At 38.8% G+C, this 18633-nt stretch overlaps 2 protein-coding genes across 2 annotated transcripts; both read left to right on the top strand.

Moving 5' to 3' along the window:
• The first annotated feature begins 173 nt into the window (after nucleotides 1-173).
• Nucleotides 174-4557, top strand: dusp22b (dual specificity phosphatase 22b). Its single transcript, XM_039816280.1, has 7 exons — nucleotides 174-363; nucleotides 809-842; nucleotides 949-1031; nucleotides 1783-1832; nucleotides 2796-2870; nucleotides 3762-3933; nucleotides 4090-4557. Exons 1-7 carry the CDS (start codon nucleotides 343-345, stop codon nucleotides 4228-4230), a joined length of 576 nt encoding a protein of 191 aa, XP_039672214.1. The 5' UTR covers nucleotides 174-342; the 3' UTR covers nucleotides 4231-4557.
• Nucleotides 4558-5180: 623 nt separating this feature from the next.
• Nucleotides 5181-18336, top strand: irf4a (interferon regulatory factor 4a). Its single transcript, XM_039816279.1, has 9 exons — nucleotides 5181-5315; nucleotides 6081-6280; nucleotides 6492-6678; nucleotides 7478-7560; nucleotides 7695-7869; nucleotides 8819-8899; nucleotides 9287-9685; nucleotides 12305-12417; nucleotides 13294-18336. Exons 1-9 carry the CDS (start codon nucleotides 5243-5245, stop codon nucleotides 13441-13443), a joined length of 1461 nt encoding a protein of 486 aa, XP_039672213.1. The 5' UTR covers nucleotides 5181-5242; the 3' UTR covers nucleotides 13444-18336.
• The last annotated feature ends 297 nt before the right edge of the window (nucleotides 18337-18633 follow it).

Raw genomic sequence — 18633 nt, 5'->3', positions numbered from 1 at the left:
TAGTAACAGTCTGTTGTATTTTAAAAGTTTATTTTAGGGTTTAGTTTGCTGTCATCGGGCCTGGGGGACAGGCTATTCATATTCTCATCATATCTAACAAAAGAGCACACCTGTGTTATCCCTAAACGCCGCTCTCCGTATATTATCAAACTACAACTCCCAAGATTCATTGCGAGGAGCTTGGGAAGCAGCTCTCGGCTTGCTCGGACGCGGAGCCGCTCCATTTGCACCCTACAGCGGGATTGGGAATGCGTCAAGCCGCTGGATAAGCATTTTTAAACAACGAGGAAACACTGCGTGGCATTTCTTTTCACTTTTATTTTTTAGACTGGATCTGTCAGCATGGGGAATGGCATTAATAAGGTAGGATTCTCATCTGTTGCACCCGACTAGCGTTGCACACACACAAACACACACACGAATGGCCCTCGGTGTTTTAAATGTATAACTAGGCTATCATCTTCAGTAGAGTCTTTGAGATTGATCAAAAAAAGAGTTACGCTCATTAGTTTACCATTATTCAATAAGAGAAGACGTGCCTTCAAAAGAAATAAACATAAACTTTTTAATTTAGCATAAGTAGTCAAACTGTGAATATTTAGGGTAACATGGTGATTGTTTTACCTGTTAGTTTGTTAATTATTCTAGTCACATGATGTGTCGGATTTGAACCTATCATTTATAATTATCACTTCATATTGTCAGGGTGTCATTTGAGTCAGCTGTTTCCATTTCCCTCAGCTGCTGATCAATTTCAATGATGCTTTGACCATGTCTGCTTCATGTTTACATATATCTCTGTCCTTAGGTCCTGCCTGACTTGTACTTGGGGAATTTCAAAGGTTTGTCTAAGTGTTGTTGTTGTTTTTTTGATTATTATTATTTTGATCTGGTTTTTGTATATGACAGCACATGCCCATTGTTTCTGGTCTTATTTGTTTGTGTCAGATGCAAGAGACCGAGAACAGTTAGCCAGAAACAACATCACACACATCCTGTCCATTCATGACAGTGCAGCTCCCATCCTCCAGGTGAGTTATACATATAACATATTTGCCCCTATAGTGCACATCGTAAATGTCTCATTAATCTTTTAAGCAGAAGGATTAAGCAAATGAGAAAGAACAGATCTGATTGGCTGAGCCCCCTCTTGGTGTATTAATACAGGCACATAATTAGAGCTCTCACACGGTCCAAAAACCGGTCTGTCAGGTCGGTCTGGAAGAGGTGCCATGCTGCCTCTTGAGCAAACAGTTGTCAGTCCCGAGTGAGTGAGTAGACAATAAGCAGGCGAGTTTCATACTCATGTGATAGTTGGAGTATCATGAAACATGCCAGTCAACAACAGTTGGTTCGGTGTGCTGAGATGTGTGCTTGCGTGGGTTTTAGAGTAGGTGGTTGTTCTTGCTTCAGCCAGTGTGAACTGTGCAGTGTTGATTCATAATGTAATTGATATCACTATTTTATTATTTATTTGTTTTCTAGGTTATTGATTTTGATGTAAAGTTTCTCTAATAGCTGCAAGTACAAAAGCAGCTTTGTTCTCAGTTTTGTAATTTATAAAAAAAGGGGTATGCACAGGTGTGATTACAAATCTGCTTAAAATGGCCTCCATTGTTCGACATACAATTGCACAGCCTGTGTTCGCCATCAGCAACACACATAAAACCTTAAGAGCGTTGATGTCCAGGGTTGTTTATCACCAGCTGGTTTATCGATTTGCGTTAAATGCATCTGAGCAAGTGACTGCTGACAGGTAACTAGTAATACTTTGTCCCTCAGGAGATGACCTATCTCTGCATTTCAGCAGCTGACCTGCCCACACAAAACCTGTAAGTACCAAAATTTGCAGCACAGCAACACAACACAGAACAATGAAAGGCAGAGAGAGAGAGAGAGAGAGAGAGCACTGTGTGGGCGTCTGAGGTTCATTTTCTTCAAGCTCGTGTAAATGATATGCTTTCACAAGCTCATTATTTAACTGTGAACTTATTCTCTGAGTAGATCACAGTAACACGGCTGGATTCAGCTCTTGGTGCATGTTTTTTTATTTATATTAATGAGCACACAGCATGCACAAACACGCAGTTGTTTTTAAGTGGGAAACTGGGGAAGACAAAGAAAGTCAAGGGCGGTGCATGTATCAACAAGGGACACCCTGGTTTAGACACATTCAAACACAAATCTTCTAAGGCCAAATTCACATATCAGGCGGTCTTTTAACAGGAAGGAAGTCTTGCAGCTCAGTTCTGCAGTTTTAGCACTATGGTTGGTGCTATTTATACCTCCCCCATATACACACACACCCACACTAACACACTAACACACTAACACACACACACACACTTGCACATGGGCATTCTCTCACACACACACACACACACACACACACACACACACACACACACACACACACACACACACACATGCACGCTAATACCCTTGTCACCCTTACTGGCCCAAGGCCTCATACCTCTTAGGTTCAGACTGTGAGGTGTTTGAAACCTGTTATGCGAAATAAGACACCAACTCTCTCAATCATGACATGAACACACCCCCATCCTGATCCATCCAGGATAAGAAACAAAAGGGTATGAAGTCAGCTGCAAAAAACATACACACGGCATGTACAAAAAAAACTCATGTTTACACAACCAATCCACGTTTATATGCATGCAGGAGCTCTAAGGTGTCAGTGAGGACAAAATAACAGCACAGCTCTGACAGCAGTTCTTGCTGTGTTTTCATAATATTTTAATGTAGCCTATTGTAACAAACGTTTTTGTGCTCCACAGGACTCAACACTTTAAACAAAGTATAATGTTCATGCACGAGTCCCGCCTCAAAGGAGAAGGCTGCCTCGTTCACTGGTGAGAGCAAGACTGCTTGTTGTGTCTTTACCTCGAAGCTGGAAGCAAGGTTCGCTCACAAAAACGAGAGATGCTGAACTAGATAGCGTTCCTCCATCTATTTTATAATACAATCATAAACATGTTGCATATAAATGTGCAGTTTATCTAGAGCTGGAAAATAAACTGAGATCAACCAAGTACAGCATGTGCACTCATGTATAACTGCTGCACAGAGGGGATTAAATGATAAGCATAAGTCTATTCTTGAACTTCCCAAAACCGAGTACAGTAGCAAGCCTGACAACATTGTGTTTGTGTAGTGGGGTAGCTGACCATATGTTCACAAAGAAAGTTGTATTTGGTTAGACAGAAGCTCTTCTCAGAAATACAGGGGAACAAGAGGCTATTTATAAGATCTGCACTGCCACATGTTTCTCTACTATACGTATTGACTTATTGAATTTCATTCAGACATGTAGTGTTTAAGGTGTGTATTTATCACTTTATACACCTCAGTCCCCTTATTCTACCTGTCTATCTGTCACTGTTTGTAGTCTGGATGGTATTTCCTGTGTCACCTACCTGGTTTTGAATCTGGTTTTACACATTTAGGAAATGTTTACAGGTCACACAATATTTAGCTTTCTCGAAACTTGGGATGATAATAATAATAATAATAATAGTAATAATAATAATAATAATAATAATAATAATAATAATAAAAGTTTATTTAAAATAGCCTCTCTTACAAAGTCACAAAGTGCTTCACAAGAGAAGAATTGTAAAAAATAAGACCTAATAATAAGGGCATTTCTGCAAGGGGAAATTAAGAAAAAATTATGCTAATCATGTAGTATAACAGCTTAATTTCATGCATCATACCATTTGTCCATCCCTCTCTTCTTACAGTTTGGCAGGTGTATCCCGCAGTGTCACCCTGGTGGTGGCTTACATCATGACGGTGACAAGACTGGGCTGGCAGGAGGCGCTGGCTGCGGTGAGGGTGGTCCGGCCCTGTGCTGGCCCCAACCTGGGCTTTCAGCGCCAGCTCCAGGAGTTTGAGACTACTCAAGCTGATCAGGTCAGTCCTAGGAATTGAGTGAGGATAAGATGGAGCACGAGAGAGAGATAGACATGTATATAGCTGTATAGAGACAGTGCAAAATCAGTATTTAGCATTTTGTCAAATTCTTTACAATTAATTCTTTAAGGACAATGCTTTTTTCTTTTCCTGTAGTTCAGAGAATGGCTACAGAAGGAATATAAGGACAGCCCCTTCAACGATGAGGCTGATCTACGTGACTTGCTTGCCAGGATGTCTAAAGTCAATGGTGAAAGGGTGGAAAAACAGGCATCTACCCCAATTGGAGGTTTCTAATCAGATCTTTTGAATAAAGATATTTTGCTGCTCAGCCTGGAGGATTACACCAGTGTGTGATGCTACAGTATTCTGGACCTATCTGGAAGTCTAATGGGCTTTGGAGTGGCCTATTATCAGGATGTTTATCGCTGTTGGAGTGATCCTCTAGATGTCATAGATATGAACACTGGAAGAGACAATCAACATGCCCAGCACATGTATACATTTTTAGCTCTGGTTGATGTTTGTGGTACTGTGTTTTTTTTCTAATTTATGATTGTTGTGTTTTTTTGGGGCATTGTTTCATGATGATTTCAAATTGTGAAATAAAAGGAGTAAAGTCAAGCATTTTGTGAGGTTGGTGGGCTGTCGTATCGAAGGTGATAAGAACACACTGTGCTGTGTTTACGTCTCTGTTTCCTGGTTGTCTTCCTGTTTGTCTAATGTGCAAGGGAGGTCATGCATGGTGACATAGAACACACCAAGATCACGTTCTTGTATCACTCTTTCTTCTCAATTGTGTTTAGAGGCTATACAGCTATAAAAAAATTAAAAAAGCATTCTTTTCAGCATGGTGAAACAGTGCACATAGTAGTCTTCTTTAGATAGCTGTGGATGCACATGGATAGCCACTGGAGGGCAGTAATACTAAAGTAGCCTAAAACACATATTTCAGATTCAACAATGTCTCTTCTGACGTTGGTTCCTCATGCCTCAATTCAATCTTTCCCCAATAACAAAATCAAGTTCTATAGAAATTTCTAGTTAACAGTTGTCACTGGAAATTAGGTTGCACTTTGTAGGCTTTTAGAATAACAAAAAATATGTGGGGGGGTGGGGGGGATATGTTTGTATTGGATTCCGTCCCGCTACCTGCTCAGGGTGTCACTAGAGGGATTCCCCACCACGGTGCTGCGTGGGCTCCGAGTTTCACGCAGAGTTTCACAGAAATGAGCGCCTGATTGCTGCGCATCTCCTTTTGAAATTCTCAGAGCACGAGAGGCTCCTCCCGGTAAACACAAATCAAGATATGATAACATTTAAGAATAGGACACTGAGAGCTTCAAAACAGATTTCAGCGGGGAGAGCTCGCGTAATCAACGGTAAGCGGCAGCAGCTCCTTTTCAACGAATGGAAACTTTTACCAATTTACCCCAACTTAGAATTTCTGGTAGGCTCACTAAATAGCCTACATTTTATTATTAAAGTTGAATTAATGTCCTACTTAACTGATTATATTAAGTTTCAACACTTGATAATATGTCTTATATTAGCATATATTCCACTATACACTGTATTGTGTTAAAACTATTGTATTTAAATTATAGCTAATGTTACATGACTTGTGTTTCTATGTAGGCTATTTATTCATTTATTTCATATTTTATTCGTTTATTTGTACCAGAGTTAGCTATAAGAAGAAAAGAAAGAAAGTGTAATTGGAAAGTAATATTAACTAGAAATCGTAATAGTCTTTTTTTCTCTTTTCTTAATTATGTGTATGTTTTATACATGTGGGCACATGCATGTATATATGTATGTATAAGTGAATATATAAATGGATATGCACTATGATCAGTAACATCTAAACTGGTACTGGTGTAAAAAGGTCGAGAATTGTGTCAAGCTTTTTAAAGAACACCAATCGATATTGACTAAAATAAAATAATTAAAAATAAAATAAACAAAAATGTGATACTTAAAAAGTTTTAAGCTGAACCTAAAATCCTAATCAACTGTCTTCTCAAACTTATTTTCTCATGTTAATTTAAATGAGTGAACCTTACATTATATAAAAAGTAGAATTTCACTTAACTACTTCCCCTTACTGTGCCTACTGTTGCTTTATTCGAGTTGTTTCTTTGCAGAGATGAACCTAGATGAGGACAGTGGCATGTCAGTCAGCTGTGGCAACGGCAAACTGAGGCAATGGCTGATTGATCAGATTGACAGCAGGGTATATCCTGGCCTGATTTGGGAAAATGATGAAAAAAGCATCTTTAGGATTCCATGGAAACATGCAGGAAAACAAGACTATAACAGAGACGAGGATGCTGCGCTCTTCAAGGTCAGACTATCCCATCTACCCTCTCACACTGACTGCACATGAAGCCTCTAACAGTAGCATTTTAAATAAACAACCTATTGCTTATGAATTACCAACAAAATGTAGTACTTATTCTAAAAAGCAGATTTTGTTTACTTTTTTTAAACTTTTTTTTTAACATAGGTATGACTAAAAAGGAAGTGTAAATTACTCTATTCACTGATTGTTTCAGGCATGGGCATTATTTAAGGGAAAATATAAGGAAGGAGTCGACAAGCCAGATCCCCCCACATGGAAAACAAGACTACGCTGTGCTCTTAATAAAAGCAATGACTTTGATGAGTTAGTGGAGAGAAGCCAGCTAGACATCTCAGACCCCTATAAAGTCTACAGAATCATTCCAGAAGCAGCCAAAAGAGGTAAGTGTATGTACATTTCATCCATCAAAAATGCTGTGAGAATTACATTTAGCCACCCATGATGTGACAGGTGAGTGAAATAGATTATGGCTGGAATGTGATAATAAACTGTAAAATCTGAAGCTGTGCCATAGCAATGGCTCATTTGCATATCTGCATTTTACACACCATTATTACTATTATTACCTATAGACTATAGGCAACTTTTCACATACATATGCACCACTGCAGTAGTTTCTGATGAGGCAGGAAGCACAAAGGAAGCCAAAGCATGTACCAAAAAGGCCGTAGTGCTTTTTTTAGAGGGCTTCGGTTACTAAGCTCAGGGTGCACATAACACAACCAGGCGACCTCCAGCCTTGCATAACTAAGTCTCTGCCATCATACAACAGTTTCTGTCACACCAGAGCAGTTCTTGCTATCTGAGCTAACACATCGAAATCAACAAGATTCAGCCTCAGTCCTCTGTTGAACTTACTTTGCAATACACCCCGTCCCATCACTTTAAGTCACTTAAATGAAAAATAGCAGGACCTCACAAAACATGGACAAAACATATTCACACTTTGAACCTGCCAACATGAATTAGGTTAGTTAGGTTCACAGAATATTGTGTCTCATATACTCTCAGTTTATTGTTAATCTGCACAATAAAGCAATGTTATGATCCTGGATTATTTTCAAAGATGTTCGTTCTGTTTTTTTGTGTGATGGAGATGCATAGTTTTCACAGCACAGCATGGCCAATATTGTGGACCAATTATTTAACAAATCTATTTTTGGTTTTGTACATTTACAGGAATGAAAATGAGTGTAGAGGAGACACCATCACCTGTAAACGCCATTGGCTATATTCCTCCATATACGTCTATGCACAACCAGGTCAGCAGATTGATTTTGTGGCTGCTGCATGCTATAGACTGGTCCAAGCATATTAATCTGCAGCATTGCTGATTGCAAGTGTCTTGGTTTAATGACATCATCTCCGAGTGACCATCCCCGTGGTTCTTTCTCAGGTATCCGGCTATATGGTTTCTCAGGAGAGAAGGGACTGGAGGGATTACTCACCCCCAGAACAACAACCTCTTCCTCCTCCACATCACCATGGGCCACATGCAGAGCTGCAGTATGGTCAGTGCCACTACCCGTCCCCTTTCAGTCGTACTTGGCCGGGGTCACACACAGAAAATGGTAAGATATGGCCAGGATTATAAAACTAGAGATAGAGGGAATAGATAGATGGAATAGTCACTTTACTGACTCCGAAAATGTAAACAGAGTTTGTAATAACGCTTATATGTTTCATCATGTAATGCTCTGATCCATCTATGAACTGAGCCTTTAACAGGTCCTAAGGTAGTATCATAGAATGTTCAAAATAGGGTAGTATCAGTGACTTGTAGGTTGTTGTTAGGTAATTTAAAATGTCAGTGGAATTTAAGGTCTTTAAGGAGGAAAAAACCTACACCACCCCAAGTTTAGAGACAGTTGTGTCGCTAACCTTTTAGCTAGTTATGTTTGGGTGATAGATAAACCCCGTGGATGTAATCAGGTGAGGTAATTGGGAAGCACCAATTATAGTGGAAGAAGACTCACTATTAATTTTAATAGTGTTAATCATTACTGCAATATCAAGGTAAAGAATTACCATATAAAGTAAGGGCTGGGCAATGTATCGATAGTATATCGACATCGATATATGAGGCTAGATATTGTTTTACATTTTTGATATCATAATGGATATGACACATGGATATGTGTTTTTTTCCTGGTTTTAAAGGCTACATTACAGTAAAGTGATGTACTTTTCTGAAATTACCAGACTGTTCAACTATATCATATTGAAAGGACATACTGTACATGCATAATTCCCATGATGCTAAAGCAGGTGCAGGCTGAAGAGATGGCAGAAGTAAAATGGACTACTAATGCACTACTGATCAGTGGTCCGTGCAGCAAAACGTGCCAAATTTGTTTATGTGGAAGACCTGGTTGTTTGAGATTATTTTGATTATTATTTTTGTGCATGACTGAAATATATATTCCACTTCAAGAATAAAGAAAACCAATCCCTGCAAATAAGTGGCAGAATTCCCTTTGACATTCAATACCCATTATTTATTTAATTTATTTTCCACAGGTTTTCAGCTCTCCTTCCACACCTACTTTTCAGAGTCCCAACCGTCCATGTATTCAATTGACCAAAACAATGCCATAACAGGTAAAGAATCATCTCGGGCTCATTTAAAGACAATTGCACACAGACATTCATTCACATGCTTGTTTACTATTTTGAAAAGAAAAGAAACTATAGATAAGAAACTACAAACACTTTGTACAACACCTACTTACTTCCCCATTCTGAACTCAGAGCTGCAGGCCATGCAGGTAGTTTCTTTTTAATCTATCACATGATGATAGTTTTAAAAAAGGGTTAAGAAGATTCTTGGAATAATGAGAGAAGTGAGTAATACTCTGCATGCCAAGATTACGGAGAATTATGTTTTATTTAAGATTGACATTTCAGGGCCTCCATCTAATCAGGCTGGAAGGCTCAAATTGTTTTCTACAAGGATCCATCAGCTAAATGCTCGTCTCTTTCTTCCAGATTTCAGCCTGCATGTGTCCCTATACTACAGAGAGTCTTTGGTGAAGGAGGTTACCACCACCAGCCCAGAAGGTTGTCGGATCACCTCTCCTTCCTCATCCTCTCCATCCTCTTCCTCCTCTTCTTCCCCATGCCCAGAGGACAAGCTTCACAGCGGGGCAGAAATGATTCTTTTTCCATTCCCGTACCCTGAGTCTCAGAGGCAGGGTGCTGAGATGCTTCCTAATGTACTGGAGAAGGGGGTGCTTCTGTGGATGGCACCTGATGGGTTATACGCTAAGCGCCTCTGCCAGGGACGAGTGTACTGGGAAGGACCTCTGGCTCCATATATGGATAAACCCAACAAGCTGGAGAAGGAGCAGCCATGCAAACTGTTTGACACCCAGCAATTCCTTATTGGTAAGCACTAATATGTTTCTGTTGTGTTTTATTCAAACCTGCAGGTTTGGACACAATGGCAGAATGATGCCTGTGCAATATGATGCGGTTCAATACAATACTCCTGTAATTAAAAATACTTTTGTTAAGTGTATATTGTTAGAAAAGTAGTAATATCATAAAATAAAAGTACTCCATTACAAGTGAAAGTCCTGTGTTTAAAATATTACCTTAAAGGTGCAATATGTAAAATATTGACTGTATTTAATCAAAAAATGACCACAATGCCTCATCAGATATGAAGGAAACATGCTAAGTTGAAATACTATGTTTTCTGATAACAATGCTAAAGCCAGTATTTTCTCCTTTTGAAATTTCCATTCCATGATGGAATTTTTTTGTGTTTTGGCCAGTGTGTTTGTATCAACTGCTTATTTTGACAGCCGGGCCAGGTTGCCAGATATACCTGTAAAAACGCAAACCCATCGCGCTATAGTACAGCCATGGAAGCAGCGTACAAAAAAACAAGATCAACGGAGATAGATTAATTCAACCCGTGCTAAAAAAATAAATAAATAAAACTCGCCATCTTTCTAAACGGTTGCATTATAACCAGAGACGAGGTAAACCACGGGTAAATATTGGAGATGCATTTAAAAGATGGAGACAGCTTAGAGCCTAAAAGGACACCGAGTTGACTATTTCCTCCTTAACAGGTCAACAGCGTTGAGCTTCATTCATTTATATCACGGCTAACTTAGGGAAAGTCATTTTCAACATTCATGTGCTCACATTAAATTACATAGAGTAATAAAATTAGTTACTCACAATTTTTTTTAGACACAACCGGTGAAGTGATCCTGACTGATACTAACACCGACATGCTAATACACGCTAACTGCTAACGTAGGATCCATAACACATGCCAGAAACCGCATGCAACATGCAATTTTACTTTGGCAAAACACCCCGTAGCCTGAATTGTTGGATTGGGACACAGTGTTCTCTACAGGTCGCGGCTTTGCAATGTATATAACCTTATGTTATGTTATTGTGGCTAACGTTACCATTGCCTGCTTCAAGGTTATGATATGTTGGATAGTAAGATGATTCCCACTTTCTTATGAACCGGCATGCAACCATAATGTGTAATGTATTGACTTACAGTGTAAAGACAAGCTGTATAACGGGTCTGGAAGTAGTAGTACCGACAACTTCCCCGTGCTGAAATTGTTCCCTTGCTACTGTTCAGCGGGCATAGCCGACCAACAGTTGCTGCTGTGACATTAAGCCGAGAAAAAGCGGCTGTCAGTTGGGCACAAAGCTTTTTAGCGGTCGTTGTTGTTACAGTATAGTCAATAAAAGGTAACTGTCAGCCGGGTACAGAGCTCCGCGAGAGCACAGGCTTTTATAACCGTCAACATAGCAGCATCGAGCAACTCCGCTGCGCTGTGGAGTAATGTGAGACGGCAATGTGAGACTAGCATCAAGCTAACATTGGCATTGTGTGACGTTGGGTTTAACGTTCTCAACCTGGCAACTCCCATGAACTTCGACGCTGGGGAGGAGGGGCTGGGGGAAACAACTCTTTTCAGTATTTTGAATTTGGACTGCAGTAACCATTTTTAACGCTAGCTGTCAGATTTACCTATTGGACCTTTAAGTTAAAGGTAAACTTTATTAATGCACATTTGCCAACTATTATAACTTCTCCTCTGAGGTAAAGTGTTATCATGTATGCAGCAATTTGAACTACTAGTTTTGTAGTTTGATCTATAGGGATGCATCATGTTTTATAGGCAATCATATGTTTTGTGTGTAAAATATGAATCTACAAAGTAACTAGTAATTTAAGCTGTCTGATAAATGCAGTGTTGTCAAAAGCACATTCCTCACTAGTAAAATATAAGTATAAAGTGTAGCATGAATGGACTCCAGTAAAGTAAAATTGTACTGAAGTATTGTAATAAATTAGGCTAAATGTACTTAGTTATTTTCCAGCACAGGTGTTGAGTCAACTTTAATGGTAATAAATGGTTAAAGCCAATAGTTTGAGGCACCATTGTATTATGTTTGTTCATATTGCAAGTAAGAGTCTAACATTTTGACCAAAAAAATATCAAATGACATGACTGAATCCAACTGTACACTGTATTGTGTAGATGCTCTTTGGTAATGGATGATAATGGATTTGGGTTTGATTGCTTATTAAACTCTTTAAGCGATTAGAATAAGTAATGCACTAATAACCATGCTGCTTCAGCTATTTACAGTATGACGATGGTTGTAGTCATGTTGATAATGGCTGTGATGTTAATGATAGTGATGAAGAAAAGGCTACTGGTGCTTCAGCTGGGTAAGTCCCTCGCAGTGTTGAGTAGCACTAAAAATCTATAGACACATTCTCAGCAAGGGGCCAAAGTATGTGAAGTCCCCACCCACCTCCTGTGGTCCACCACACTATTTGACAAGATGGAGTTTTCTCTGCCAATTTACAATGACATTTCCATTATCCACATCAGTGGTTTCCAGAAAAGTCCCGATGATTAGGGAAAGTGTTGTGTGACAGGTAGCACATAGTGGATTTGTTGTGGGTAATGCACCTCATTGTCCTCTCTTTTCTTGCTCCTCTTCTACCAGAGCTTCAAGATTTTGCCCATAATGGCCGACATTTACCGAGACACCAGGTGGTGCTATGTTTTGGAGACGAGTACCCCGACCCCCAGCGCCCGAGGAAGATGATCACAGCACAGGTACCCACACTACAAAGCTTTACCTAGTAATTGAAAACATTTTTAAAGCATAGGAGCTATTACATTCTCAGGTGGTGAAATATATTTTAATTATTTATCATTCTAACAACCTTATAATATGGTTGTTAGCAATACTTAATTTAAGACATTAGAGACTTCAATACTGTCTTACAATATGAAAAATGCATGTCAAAATTATATTAAGTCATTAAGGTAAGTTAAGACCTGAATCTATTTCTTTGTTTACACATATTATACCATAAATGTGTGTAATTTCTGTGAAAACACTTTCTTAAATTTGCACTTACTACAAAACAAAGCTAAGGGCAGCTAAAGCAAGATCCCTATATCACGCTAGCTGATGAGTAGCTAAAACTAAAGCTAAACAGCTCCTACTAAGGCTAATTAGCTTAGCTATTTCAGTTCATGCAATTCAGTGTGGTTAACCTACCATTAAATGTATTAAAATGTAAATAAATTAATTATATTGAATTCAATGAAAATATAAATAGTCGAGTCCAACAGACAGACAACTAGCAAAACAGAGATACATTTTTTTTCATATTAATGGACTGTAAATAATCACAATAAAGTAAATAAATGTATGAAAACTTATTCACAAGAATGCTGAAACAAATATACATATTTTAGGTATTATGTAGGTTCTATGATAATAAAAAAAATTTGGGAACCTGAAAAGACATACAATGAAGGCATTACAATCATTGGTGGGCTACGGAGTAGCCTATGCTAGCCACCAAACCATCTTTCTAGATCACTGCTTCTTTAGGTACTGCGCTCTTCCTTTGTAGGACACAATAGGATAACATGCTTCAGCAGTCACAGGCATATTTCATAGACCTAATTTCATTTTAGGTGGAGCCAGTGTTTGCCAGAAAACTGGTGTACTATTACCAGCAGAACAATGGCCACTACATGCGGGCCTTTGATCACATCCAGGAACAGAACACATCTCCAACAAACGACTATCCTTCCCAGAGATCTCTACAGCATATTCAGGAGTGACACACACACACACACACACATACACACGCACACACACACACACACACATGCAAGAGGGCATGAATGTGAAAGTAAACCGCTGACCGTTTCTCACCCCTTTCGACTGCATTGCTGTGTACTGTAAATGATAGAAGCTATCATGATACTGAGGGGTAGATATGGGGAAGACCCTGTTGTTTTCACTTGCACACCTATGCGTTGTAGTCTTTCTGTCTGTGACTGTAGAGTAATGTATTTTTTTCTCTCAAGTATTATTGTGACAGTGTGAAGGATGCGGTTTGAGGGTGGGGGGGATGAGGAGAGCGGAGGGCGACTGAGACAGGAAGTACTAGCACAGGTGCACAGGAAGAATGGCCCCTAAGACAAACACTGATATGTCAAAGGGACAAAACAGAGTATGAATGAATATTTATTGCATTTTCACAGGTAACAGTTGACGCTCACACACTGAAGTGGCACATTCACAAACTCTGCCTTTTAAACTCAGTTGACACAACTTCTTTTGTGATTCAAAACTTTTATTACATACAGGACTTTATTAATGTACACAATAATAAAATGTGCTTTGGTGAGCAAGTGAACAGTCAACAATATCAATGCTTGGTCCATTGTAGACCTCAATTCTGTTTTTTATCGCAAAAAAAGAGCAAGCTACAACTGAAGTTTGAGAGAAATCGATGTTATCACTGGTCTGGTGTAGTAGAGGAAGCCGTTATCACACAATTCTTATCTCTTGGCTGCTACATACAGTATGTTGCAGGACGCACTTACAGAAATCTATTTCTACTGAATCTGGCCAGCTTTTAAAAATATCATATTCATTTAAATTACATCAAACTGAACAAACACCTAAAAGGGATCATAAGATAATCTAAGATGTCCCCAGATGATTACAGAGATAGTAAAAAACATTTTTTATTTGCTGCATAATATCATGTCTATTCTATTTTTCTTGTAAAATAGTGTATAGTTTTACTTTTTCAGGTCTCTGAAACAATCAGATTTAAAAACTCAATTTTCGATTGAACGGGTAACAACTTATCGACATGAAATTTGTGACAAGTGTTTGCAAGTAGACATGGCTTTGTATTAAATTCTCACAAGCGAAAAAAGGTGGGGGACCACTAGCTTACAACACATTATCAGAGAGCAGATTGGGCATCAGGTTCTGTGGAAAGAGTGGGTGACCTTGACCTTTTGGACTGTTGACTGGAAAAATCACACTCATCCTGTAACTTGCAAGGACACCGGACCATTTCCTCTTCACCTGAAACTTTAGGCCTCACAAATGGGAAGAAAAACTACCTTTGTGGTCTGCGTGCAAGTTTAGCCAGGGAGGAGCTCTCTGGTTCCCATGCCAGAGATACCCTGAGTTCCCTGAGATACTGTTGAGGTTCACTCACTGGAAGTAACGTCCACACAAAAGCTATCATAAGATCCTAACAACCTAGTTAAGAATGTATCATACTTATCATCATACTTATCCAATAGTGAAAATAATGCAATTCCTCATGCTGTCGAAGTCCTAAAGGCTCATGCATCAAGTGATAAAGGTTTTATTATGTTTTTCTTCTGTGGTCCAGAGTTTCGATCTCTGCATTTACTTCCTTCACACTTCAACCACATCACTTTCACAATGGCTTCAAAAGTCTGACCAAAATCACAGGCGGGAATGTTATTTTTTTTTTTGGTGCGTGTCTGAACCATAAATCATTGTTACTCTCAAACATATCAGCCAGTCTGATTCTGTGCTGTTGAACATTTTGAAATTTTGTTTTACATTACTTCACAGTCAGACATTTAACTCATCCAAATCAAATCTTAATAGTGAAAACATTACCAGCTCCATGTACAGTGTTCTGTTGTGGTAAACACTGTGTGTGTGTGTGTGTGTGTGTGTGTGTGTGTGTGTGTGTGTGTGTGTGTGTGTGTGTGTGTGTGTGTGTGTGTGTGTGTGTGTGTGTGTGTGTGGTAAAGGGCCATGTGTGTGCATATGTGTAGGTGGGTACGCATGTGTCACACAGTTGCACTATTACTGTTATCAGGAATTGACATTTATGGACTCATGATAAAACACCTACGTCAGTGACTCAAACACAGACACGCACACCCATTTCACATCACACTATACAGTTACAGTAAAACATTCAGGAAATCACAAATTAAGTGCATACTAAAGAAAATAGTTCCAGCATTTTGTACAAAATATCAGAATAATGACAAGGAATAGAGATTATAAGGAGATTGATTAATATAAAATTGCCACATGATTTATTTTTTAAATAAACGTATCAATCTTTTACTACTCACGTCTGCTGTGCTGTTTTATCTTTGAGCTCTTTTTGATTTGCAAACAAAGGGAGGAAGAATGAGAGAGTCATAATTGGTAAGAAAATGAAGAAGAAAAAAAAAGACTAAAGAAAAGCAAATTCACACATTTCACATGGTGTTTCCCCCCTCTGCAGGAAGCCACATCATTTGTAGTCAGGCTTCAGTTTTTCCGCCCTGTATGAGCCGTTACTCCAATTGACATGGCCCTGGCCCTTCAGTCGAAGCTTTGGAGCAAACAGTTTAGTCAATAACCCAAACAGGTTTTTACAGAGAAATGAAACTACCATAAGCATACCACATGCAACACTTTCTCCAACAGAAAGTTCCATTTTGACTCAGTGACTATGATTAATCTGTCTGGGCAGATAGTGACACATTATACAATAATATGCTGCGTTAATCTTTATGCGTAATGTTTCCACCTCAAAAAAGAAGCGACAAAATGTGTTACAAAAATCACTGTAACATTGTAGGCCTATGTGTTGTGTAAATATCTCTCATCTCATTATGTTATTACTTTTACTACCCTTCACACGTGAATCATATTATCTGTTGGGGGTTTCACTGCAATTACAGTGGCATTGATCACACTCACTGTAAAAGTTTATACTTTTGCACTGAGATTCTCTGATGTTATTTTTTATAGTGTTTCTGTTATTCCAATTTTGAGCTACATATTTAGAAAGCATTGCTGACTTGTTTATCTATTTTTGTACAGTATGTTTCATACTACATCAAGGCTCTGACACAAGAAAGAAACGAGGGTATACCACAATAAAACCATAGTAATGTTTTGCTGACATCTGCTGGTTAGTTTAGCTGCAGCTAAACAAAAAGCTGTGAATTTGAGGGTCGGCAAGACGATTAACAAGACGAATAATGTTTATTTCTAAATACATGTATCTATGATTTCTTCTCATTAAATGTTCTTATTATAGTTTTTCTCAAAAAAATGATTGAATCTTTGATGAGGAGTTGTGATATGACTATGTATTGCTTTAAAGGACCGCAAGCCAAAACAATTGGGAACCACTGAGATAGAGTCCAGGGGGCCCTGCTAACTCCTCTCCACAGTTACTGTTTAAGTCAGACTTAAGGTATATGCCAGTACTCTACTTTCAAGCTCCAGGTAAAATACAGCTGAATGTTGGTGGTCATTGTATAAAATAATTCAATTAAACTTTATTAATCCGACTAGCAGCTACAAACAACACACACATACACAGCACACAAGCCTACATATAGGCCTACACCCTAGAGAGTAGTTATCCAATTTGAGAAATTGGGGGCATGAGGATACTTTATACCCATCTGTAGCTGTCATATGGTGTCTGGCATAAAAGGGAGTCCAGGGGTGTACAGAAAATATCTTCTCCCCCTGCTGGTAAGATTCCCTTACATTTTAAAACCCTATCCCTGAGAACATACCTTTGGTAATTCTACACTAAACTCAGAGTCCATGACCCCAGTTTGTTTAGTGTCAGACCTCTGCCCTGGATTTGATGACAGTCCTGTTTAACCCTAGTAAACTCTGGCTAATCCTGCTTGTTGACCCCTGTGGTTAGAAAGGTGTTGACCTCATTCTCCTTTTTTTCACTAATGTTGACCTCTGAATATGACACAGCAAATCATCACTTACAGGCCAGGCCCACTGCTAATGCTGTGTTTTAGGAAGAAGTAGCTGATGGGAACCAATACTGAGATACATTGTTGGCAGATGAACAGAGGACAATAAAACTGAACTGTTTAGGTGTGACTGAGTACACACACACACACACACACACACACACACACACACACACACACACACACACACACACACACACACACACACACACACACACACACACACACAATTACTCTATTATACTCTTAATGTAAGTCATTATCATTTTATTATTATTATTATTATTATTATTATTATTATTATTATTAATGATAATAATACAACCTATATTATGAATTATCTGCATATGACCTACACAAGACATGAGAATGTCTCCACCATCACCAGTAAATAAAATCTTTATCACCACAATTAATCAGATTGAATTGTTTTCAGATGTCTGTTTATCTGAGGCTCTTCAGATAACAATGTACTTGACCCAATACTTTATGATGGCAGGAAAGCATTTGTTGGATAAGGAGCAGCAAAGTAATGGAAAACAATCAGATGACTCGGGACACGAGTGTAAACAGATTAGGGTTGATAAGCAGAACAATATGGTGGTCTACCTGGCACTCATGCAAGGGGATGGGCTGCTTGTTTAGTTTGGCTGGCAACTCGCAGAGATTTTGGATTTTAAGGATGTTACATTTATACGTCTTTAGACAAAGTAGGAAATGCTGGATTTTTCACCATAATCTAGATTTCCTCATGAGACACATAACAGAGATACAAAGTAAATAGTTACCAGCCAACTAAGAAAAAGGGACTGTCCATGTATATCCGTGCAGTAAAATAAATCACCAGCAGGGAGTGATGTATCATTAGTTGGTTGCTGCACTCTACATGCAAAAAAACAACAACTGAAAAATACAAAAACTGAAGAAAAAAAAAACCATGAAAACACATGATGTTCACACATTTGGGTGCATTCACAAACCCTTTGATCACTCTTAATGGCCCACGGACGTGACTACCTGTAACACACCTGCCTCATTATACAAACATACATCCACACATGAGTACACACACACACACACACACACACACACACACACACACACACACACACACACACACACACACACACACACACACACACACACACACACACACACACACACACACACACACACACACAATTCTTATAATGAATTCCCTTACATAATTTATTTGGATTCATTAACATTTTC

Source organism: Perca fluviatilis, chromosome 11 (genome assembly GCF_010015445.1).
Source record: "Perca fluviatilis chromosome 11, GENO_Pfluv_1.0, whole genome shotgun sequence".
Classification (NCBI taxonomy): Eukaryota; Metazoa; Chordata; class Actinopteri; order Perciformes; family Percidae; genus Perca; species Perca fluviatilis.
This window is presented reverse-complemented; position numbering and strand designations above follow the sequence as displayed.